The sequence below is a fragment of the Myotis yumanensis genome, unplaced genomic scaffold, assembly GCF_028538775.1.
Source record: "Myotis yumanensis isolate MYYU_CA2020_CCGP unplaced genomic scaffold, mMyoYum1.0.hap1 SCAF_1, whole genome shotgun sequence".
Lineage (NCBI taxonomy): Eukaryota > Metazoa > Chordata > Mammalia > Chiroptera > Vespertilionidae > Myotis > Myotis yumanensis.
In genome coordinates this window covers 38,373,274-38,382,648 of record NW_027223752.1, presented here as the reverse complement: position 1 = coordinate 38,382,648, position 9,375 = coordinate 38,373,274, and the positions used below count along the sequence as shown (strand labels likewise).

The following is a 9,375-nucleotide window of genomic DNA, read 5'->3' as shown; positions in this document are numbered from 1 at the left end:
AACGTGTCTCACACGGGACTGCCTGCCCTCCGGCAGCCTTCACAGCCCTGCACACCCACAGCCACTTCCTTCCCCAGCCCATACAGCAAAGTCTAGTTTATCTCCTTCAGGAGAAATGAATAAGGCAAGAGAACTGGCATCCATAATCTATCTCTCTTCAAGGATCTATTTACCTGTAATTTTTAAATGTTTGAGTCACTGTCCCTTTACTATGACAATAACATGAAATCCCAGTCCAAGATATCTGAGAGCCTCTCTTCATTTGAATAAAAATGTTTCTACTGAATGAAGCACATTGAAATAATGAAGTGCTGCCCTAGCTGGTTTGGCCCAGTGGATAGAGTGTCGGCCTTCAGACTGAAGGGTTCCAGGTTCCATTCTGGTCAAGGGCACATGCCCCAGTTGGGGGCTTAATCCCCAGTAGGAGGCCTGCAGGAGGCAGCCCATCAATGATTCTCTCATCATTGATGTTTCTCTCTCTCTCCCTCTCCCTTCCTCTCTGTAATAAATTTCAAAAATATATTTTTAAAAAGGAAGAATTAAGTGCTAAAGAAGAGGACCCCCGGATCAGAGCCCACTGCCTTCTTTCCCTCCACCTGTCTGCAGCTTCCGGAGGTTGGCATGAGTGAACGGGTGCTACAGTAGTTCCTTTGGCTGTGTCCTGAAGTTGGCTCTGGATTTGTTAATGCTGGAATCTGCAGCCAATTTCAGCTGGACTCGGTTTCTCATTACCTGGTACTTATGTTTCAATTGGGGAGATGTTTCAGCATTAGCTTCTGAGCTTGCACAAGCAGGAGCCAAAAGCTGAGCAAAATCTTCATCTTAAAAACATATCCCACATATGTTAAAAGGCTGGATGTCTTAATTCCACTCAGTAACGTTGGTCCCCCAAAATGTTTTCATTTCCATATGCAGACTCCAAGAGGGAAATGGAAGTTGGAGGTTTGAGAGAGCCTTGAAGCTTAGCTCACCTTCCTCTGAAGCTGCACCTCACCGTGTTGTAGACACCTCAGGCATCTGCGTGACCAACACAGTGAGGCATGATCTGTTCGTGCGTTTCCTGTAGAAAGAACATGCAAACAAACAGGGTTAAATTTCTATTTTAAGTGCATAATCCTGCATGTACACTTTCTCAAGATAATGGCCGTTTATGATGCACCTGTGTCCTTTATTGTGTGTATAGTATATTTTAGGTGAACAGATGCTCCTTCAAATGATTTTAAGTTGTATAATAGTATTTGCAACCTCGGGATATTTTCATCTGTTCCTTGCTGAAAATCCTATCTTCACCCCCAAAAAAGTTAGCATTCTCATTTTGGTAATATTGACATTCTTTGTTAAAATAAAATGTTTTTTTTCTCTTTGGGGGAATGTTGTCTGGTTGGTTGGTTGGCTTTTGGGAAGTGGTTGTATTGTGGGTTTGAATGATTTTCCAGAAGCCCCAATTTTTTTTGAAATATATTTTTATTGATTTCAGAGAGGAAGGGAGAGGGGGAGAGAGATAGAAACATCAATGATGAGAGAGAAACAATAATCGGCTGCCTCTTGAATGTCCCCTACTGGGGATCAAGCCCACAATCTGGGCATGTGCCCCGAGTGGGAATCGAACTATGACCTCCTGGTTCATAGGTCAACGCTCAAGTACTGAGCTACACCGGCTGGGCCAGAAGCCCCAATTTTTTAACAATCAAGGTCAAAGCATGTAATTGATTCTGTGTATCAGGAAGTCTTTTTTGTTAACTCAGTTACCCAGTATGCTACAGAAATGGCACAGCCGGAAGAACTTAAGAGGCAAATACAAAGCCAAAACCTTAGGAACTCTTTGCTTTACTCCTCGTAACCAGGACCTGGAACAGAGAATAGAATAACCCCTCACATTCTTCTCCTTTAGAGACAAGTCTCTGCCTCACCCTCCGGGTCACAGTGCTTTGCACCTGCTCCTCTTGTTCTCATCCTTTCCCTATTTCTTGTTCCTTTAATAGGAACCATCTCCTCGGAGGCCTTTAGCAGCCCCTTCACTCCAGAAGCACTACAACCAGCCATTCAGCCTCGACCTTCAAACAATCACATTCATCTCCATCCATGGAGCTAATAAACCCAGAAGTGGAATGAGCTGTGAGAATCCATACTCTCCATTCCAACATGCTCTTGCCAGAGGGAGTCTGGGAAATTCCCCTTACCTTTTGTTAATTGCAAAATAAACGTATTTCCGAGAGTAAGGAGCTGCTGAGAGTTGGTTTTATCCAGCGCTCCCCTACAAGCACCATCATTCCCCTACACCCAGTGCTCACATTACCTGGGCAGCGAGTTGCAAGCACACAACCTTCCGCTCAGCAGCAGTCTCTCCGAATTCCCCTCCTCCGAGGCCCTGCTCCTCCCCCTCACCCCTCTCAGTCTCTCCTGGTGTCAGCTGTGATTTGAGCAACAGTAAAGCATTGTCTTCCTAGAGGTTATACAGGAAACTAGATAAAATTTGCAACCTCCTTAAAACAACCCCAGTCTGCATTAGGCACCTCCAGAAGAAACTGCAAACTTAATCATCAGGGGGGAGAGAGGCTGACAGCAATAATGTAAAGGCTTCGCCGGCAGGAATGACTCAGGAGGAGCTCTCCGAGAAGGAAGGCTTCGTGCTCCGGAGGGAGAGTTTGGTTCTGGGTCAGAGGAACCTGGCGCCCTGTCTATCCGCTGTCTCTCTGGGGCCAGGTGCTTGACCTTTCTGAGCTTTGGTGTCATCGCCCGAAGAAGGGTAACAGCAATGCCTCTGAGTGTGGTTGACACAAGAATTACAAAAAATTAATAAAAAGGATCCTGCTTATGGCCAGAAAGCTATACAATGCAGTAATATTTATAGCTTTATTTCCCAAGCACGGTGCCTTGCACAAAATTAGAGTTCATAAATACTTGTGGCAGTGAGGGGAGTGAAAGAGAAGGAGAAAGGAAAGGTGAAGAGACATTTGAAAGGATCTGAGTTGAGCACTGACAGAGATAGTCTCCTCCTGCTAATTAATAACTTTTCTGATTACAATGTGTGTTTACTATGGAAGTGTTTGAACACCGCAGACTAGGAACAGCCCCAGAGACCCTGCAGATCGGAGGCCCCTGGCTGCCAGGCGCTCTGCTGCCGGTACAGCAATTATGCTGCTTACGGTCACGACTGGTCTGTCATTCCAGAACCCCGTTCCCTTCCCCTGACACCGGGAAGCTTGGTTTCAGGGCAGTTTCTCCTTCCATCACCCCCAGTCTACAAAGGACCGCCACGATCCAGCTTCCCGTGACGCCCGCGCCCCTCACCTGTGCATTCCTTATATGGCCTTATTAAAGGGCGTGTCCACCTGACCTGCCAGGCGAACACAGCCCCCTGCTTCCCAGGAGGCCGGCATCTATGGAGTGGGTCAATGGGCTCCCTCACTCCCTGCCTTCCATTTGATTCGGCAGGAGATCCAGGCATGGGAGCAGAGTGAGGTGGGGTGTGTGCCAGCCTCTCTCCCCACCGGGCCTCAGTTTGGTGATGGCTGCATCTTCCTATGCGTCCCTCTCCTACAGTTCTCTTTGGGGCCTGATAGTCACTTCCCCTTCTTGTTCCTTTACCCGTGGTCGGCAAACTGCAGCTCGAGAGCCACATGCGGCTCTTTGGCCCCTTGAGTGTGGCTCGCCTTAGGAGTACCCTAATTAAGTTAATAACAATGTACCTACCTATATAGTTTAAGTTTAAAAAATTTGGCTCTCAAAAGAAATTTCAATCGTTGTACTGTTGATATTTGGCTCTGCTGATCAATGAGTTTGCCGACCACTGCTTTAGCTTAGGGCTGCCCGTTGCTTCTAAACAAGTGTTTAGAAGTGTTTCACAGCCCTTGCTGGTTTCCCTAACTCTGCTCAAACTCTCCTCCATGTCCCACTGCAGTGTGTCATTTGTTTACTGCCAGGGCCCTTGCTGATGAACTTCTCAAATTCTGGCCAGCCGTAACCTCTGCCTCTTCACCCTACGTTTCCTTAAGAAGCAGCCCTTTCTCTCAAAAAGTCCAGAGGGACGTGCTCAGGGATGGGTTGAGAACATGTGAGTGGCGCTACCCGGTATTACCCCCTGTCACCGCCCACCGTCCATGCAGAGGCCCTGGCACTCAACTCCTTGTCACGCTAGGGTTGACTTTCTTGCCTCCCAAAACAGACCTGCACTGAAGAGTGGGGTAGATGTTGCTCCCGGATGTCCACTTCAGCATCCCAATCCCTGACCATCATCCCAACTTTTGCTTTACTGTTTTCATGGGGACTCCTTGATTCCCCCACTCAAAGAGGACTCCTGTCTCCCAGCGGTGATGCGTCAGGGACAGAAACTTCAGGGACTCATGCTACCCAGCCGGCTCTGTGTGTTCCTTCCTAAACACGACATCCTACATGAAGGTACAAGGAACCTCATGGTTCATTTTAAAGAGGGTTTGCTATTGTTGTCCCAGGTGTATTAAAAACTATTTTGGAAAGTTCTCATCAATTCAAAAGACAGAAGACAGGCTTTATTTGCAGTAATAAGATTCTTACGGCATATTGTGGTAAAGGAACAAGGTCGATTTCAACCCCCAAAATGTCAGAATTAAAGACACTTGCAAAGCACTGGAGTTTTAGGTGAGCCAGAGAACCAGCTGCCGGAGGCTTTAGAGAGGGCAACAGCTACACAGTCACGTTCCCCGAGCCAGCAATGCAGTCTTACCCCTTACAAACATTTTTCTGAGTTTAAAAAAAAATTACAATTTCAATTTCAAATAGGCTATAAATGGGAAAGAATATTTGTGGTTCATCATTTGGGGCATAGCTTTGGGAGAGCATCCCATGAGTCTAAAAACACGAGTTTAATTTTGTAAGTTTTTAAGTGTAAATGATAGCTGCCATTCCCTATTGTTCCAGAGAACTTTTATTTAAAAGGAGCCTCTTTATTAAGGATCTTGAGGGGACTTAGGGAATTTTGCTTGAAAAAAGAATCACCCAAATCCAGATTCCTTTCCTTTTGAGCTACCATTTCCCTACCTTCTTTAATAATTGCCCAGTTCCAAGGAGAGGGAGGACTTTCTCTAAGGAAGCTTGCAGTGGGATTTGGGGTGGAGGCAGGGGGACTAAAGCAGTGGTTTTATTGATTTCTGGCCCTTTCGTCATAAATCTATTGGAGGCCAGTCATTAAGGAGGACATGAGAATTTAAAGACTTCCTAGCCTCATTTCCTAATTACGCCCACTGCATTGAAACCACTGGTGTGTTATAAACCCACGATGGTGCTATACAAATTATGTCCTGAGCTTCAAGGTAGAGGAAAATTAATTTGCAGGTGTGTGAACCGGAGAACTTATGCTAGTGAAGGCACAGATATGGCTTTGCATTTTGTTAGCTGTGTGCTGCCTCCGGGCCTGGTGCCTGAGCTGAACCCAAGGGAGACAGGCAACCTCCCCCACAGTGTGGTCCAAATTAAACAGTCCTCGAATCCAGGGGTCATCGCTGCTGGTGCTGCTGGTGCTGCCCGTGCCGGTGGGTCTGCGAGGCTCAAGGCTGCCACCCGTGCTGCAGGCCACGCCAGAGTCAGATGGTCTCGCACTCGGTGGTGGCAGTGGAGCAGGCCCCGCAGTCACAGCGGACGGCCACAGGGTAGGTGTAGAAAGGGTCGACCCCCGGGGCACAGTTGGGCAGCTTGACGGTCACTTGTTTGGTCTCGTTGTAGGTACAGACTCGATGGTGGGCTTCGATGTAGGGGGGCTCCAGAATGGGCTTCTGTCCCCACAGGTAGAAAACAGGGAGCCATTAGAACAGCGCTTTTCAACCGAGTGCCGCAAGAATGTTTTACACATGCAATACCTGACTATTTAGTCAGGGCACTGGCCTCTTTTCCCTTAGATCAGCGGTTCTCAACCTGTGGGTTGCCAACCTGTGGATCGCAACCCCTTTGGGGGTCGAACGACCCTTTCACAGGGGTCGCCTAAGACCATCGGAAAACACACATATAATTATATATTGTTTTAGTGATTGATCACTATGCTTTAATTATGTTCAATTTGTAACAATGAAAATACATCCTGCATATCAGATATGTACATTACTATTCATAACAGTGGCAAAATTACAGTGATGAAGTAGCAACGAAAATTATTTTATGGTTGTGGGTCACCACAACATGAGGAACTGTATTAAAGGGTCGCAGCATTAGGAAGGTTGAGAACCACTGTAATATGTGTTTCCCAAAGGGGTCGCGACCCACAGGTTGAGAACCACTGCCTTAGATGGTCAAATAAAAGAATGACAACAGCCAACACAACAAGAGCAAGCCGGTATGGGGCAGACTTATACCCCCCAAAAGTTGTGTTTCTCTGGCATCCAAGTTTAATGCATTGTGGTTTTGTTCTGTTTTGGGTTTATTTTTTGCTAAATCTGAAACCCTAAACCTAGGCCATGAGCAAAGGCTATTTTCAGCAACGTTCGACCTTCAAGTAAATGCAGCCACTTTCTCATCATGAACATCCTATTTTCAGATGTGCTCCCAGTTAAGTTACCAAAAATAAGTGCTTTTTATCTCAGAAATTTTCAGATTGCTGGGAAAGTAAAGCTCATCCTTTTATTTATTTTCAATAAGTAACCTCCCTTTTCACAGCACAATAAAGGCATAAATAAAAGCTAGCTGGCATCCAGGAGAATCCTGTCTCTAATGGCCTTGCTGCTTCCATTTCTCCTGTGACCTCCTGTGGGTGACCATGATCCAATTAAAGACATTCATCAATGAATAAGGAGAAGACAGAATTGAGGGAAATGGTGGTTTGAGACTTGGGCCCAGAAAGAGCTCCAAAGAGCCCCCAAGTGGAATTGGAGCAGAGGGGTCACCACCAGGCCAAACCCTGAATATGAGAAGGTGTCAAAGTTCCCTGAGAATGTGTGATGTCAAGTCACAGCCACAGTATCCTTAGCAACTACATTTTCATTTGGCTACTAGGTCTCAAGCCCCTAAATGATGCAAAAATAAAGCAGCTAATTTGGTGTTTCATTTAATTCGGAGGTTCATCACCATAACCCAATCCCTGTCGTGGGGCCATCATTTGTCTAAGTGACAGCAGATTGCTGTCCGAGTCCCTGAACAGAAGGACAGCTTTCCTAATGGCAGTGTCCTCTCGTGGCGCTCAAGGGCTTCTAAGTTGGTGTTGATTAAGCGAGAGGATTAACACCATAACTCCAGGGAGAGGTCATCCCATGTAAATCAACCGGTATTTATGAATGCCTTGTTCGTACATGGCTTTGACAAGAGCTGTAAAAGGTGCAAGAATTCATCTATGCCCTGAAAAAACTTCAAATCTAGAGTTGTATTGTGGACAAGGAAGTAAGACACAAGGCAGGGTAGGGTCATAGGCCGACCAGGGAGTCAGAAGGCCCCTGGGAAGGAGTCAGCTCTGGAGATGGGCCTCAAAGAAGAAGTCTGATGATGACAGGTGGGGATGAGAAAGGATACAAAAAGGACCGAAGGTGAGATCTCATGAAGGGTGTTTAATAAAACCTTTAAAAATCAATCTGACAAGGCCAGGCCTCAGGCTATGTATAGCAGCTGGGGAAACAGCCAGGCGTCACATTGCTACAGACCTTGAAAGTTGGGCACTGAATTGGCAGTAGTGGGTGGTCCTTAATGATTTCTGAGCTGGTGACAAGATCAGAGCTGGTCCTTCATTATCACCAATTCAGAGCTCAGGGGGAAGAGTTAGCAGTCACTCAGTGTAATTTGATGAGGTGCCGAAGGGCCTTCTCTCTTCTCACCCAGCAAACACATCCTCATCACAGCCCTATAGCGTTCTAACTTTGAGATTTTTATCCCCATTTTAAATGCAATGCTGCTGAAAGGACTGAATATAATTCAATATAAAGGAACTTAATGGCTCTGCCAGTGATAATCCTGAGTGGGTGGGTGGGACGGGGGCAGGGCTTTGGGAGAGGCACTGAGGCAGGACTGAGGACCCACCCTCACCTGCTATACAGCTCAGGGCTGTCTCTTGGCTGGCTTCATCACAGCTGGGAGAACACTGTGAGAGTTTTAGTTACTTGCTTGGACCAAGAATTTATTCCCACCTTTGCACTACAGGAATAAACATGACTCTGCAGTTACTTATCCCTCAGATTCCTCCATGTCATCTGTAAAGTGGGTAGAATAATAGCATGTCTTAACCTCCCAGAGATGATTCCCAAATACACAGATACACGCAAGTAAAATTATTAATTTTGCCAATGCATTATTAGAGGGACAAGATCGGGTTTCTTTCAGGGGTTTGTTTTTTTTTTTTTGGAGCACGCCAAATAATTGTGTGAGTTTTTTAATTGATTTCAGAGAGAAGAAGGGAAAGGGAGAGAGAGATAGAAATATCAATGATGAGAATCATTGATCAGCTAACTCCTACACACCCCCTACTGGGGATCGAGCCCACAGTCCGCGTATGTGCCCTGGCAGGGAATCAAACCTAGACTTCAGGTTCATGGGTCAACATTCAACCACTGAGCCACACCAGCCAGGAAAATAATTGGTATTTTTTTTAACTCCGCAGGAAAAAGCAGATGCTTAGAAATCAGGCCAAGTGGACCTGTCCTGGACTCACCTCCCAGGTCTCACAGCGGCCCCAGCAGGCATCGGTGGTGATCCGAAGGCCCCTGCAGCCCGGCTTCTTGGCCAGGAAAGTAAACTCCCTGACCGCACAGCCCACAAAGGTGCGCAGGTTCCCGCTGGAGGTGCTGAGGACACAGCAGCAGCCAGCCAGGAGGAGGAGGGCCATGGGGCCGAGGAACAGGTACGCCAGCTTCATGCTGCTCCCGGGAGAGGGAGAGGAAAGAGAGTCTGTTAGCTGATCCAGCTGCCCTCCGGGGGCAGCCAACGAGGTTGATACCAAAGGGCCCGGCTCTTAGCATTTCAGAAGAAATAAGCCGAGAAATTGCAGGTGCCCACGAACTCCACCACAGGGGCCCCACGTTTCCTCTCACTGACTCCCATATGGATTCCGTGGGCCCAGGTGCTCACTGGACACCCAACCCTCCAGGGGCATCCAAGGGCTTTTCCTTATTGTGGCCCAACTGCTGGACTTGACTTGGGTGTTAAAAAAAAAAAAAAAAAAAAAAGCTGTTCCAATGGTCTCTTCAAAATGAACACAAAATATGAATCACACCCCAAATTATGCATATCCTAAGATAATACATGGATACACACACATTCTTTTTCTTCAGAACCACTGTATTTGCTGCCATGTTACATGTTTGCTTAAAATTATATTTTCCGTGTCGTGGATGGATGTGGAATCAAGGTGGGGAGGCAGGTAAATAATAATTGTACGCCCTTCAATATTTTTACTAGCCCAACCCGCCACAAAGCCTGGACATGCACAGA

General features: G+C 46.7%; 1 protein-coding gene across 1 annotated transcript; it reads right to left on the bottom strand.

Moving 5' to 3' along the window:
- Positions 1-5,558: 5,558 nt before the first annotated feature.
- Positions 5,559-8,800, bottom strand: GPHB5 (glycoprotein hormone subunit beta 5). The gene is made up of 2 exons (XM_070403726.1): positions 8,597-8,800; positions 5,559-5,747 (listed from the first exon to the last, which is right to left on the bottom strand). The coding sequence occupies exons 1-2, from the start codon at positions 8,798-8,800 to the stop codon at positions 5,559-5,561; spliced, it is 393 nt and encodes a 130-aa protein (XP_070259827.1).
- Positions 8,801-9,375: the final 575 nt, after the last annotated feature.

Excerpts from the sequence above, each read along its gene's own strand:
- GPHB5 (XM_070403726.1), bottom strand. The coding sequence starts at position 8,800 with ATGAAGCTGGCGTACCTGTTCCTCGGCCCCATGGCCCTCCTCCTCCTG. Across the intron at positions 5,748-8,596 it reads GCCGCTGTGAGACCTGGGAG|AAGCCCATTCTGGAGCCCCC; the intron begins GTGAGTCCAGGA and ends CTGTGGGGACAG.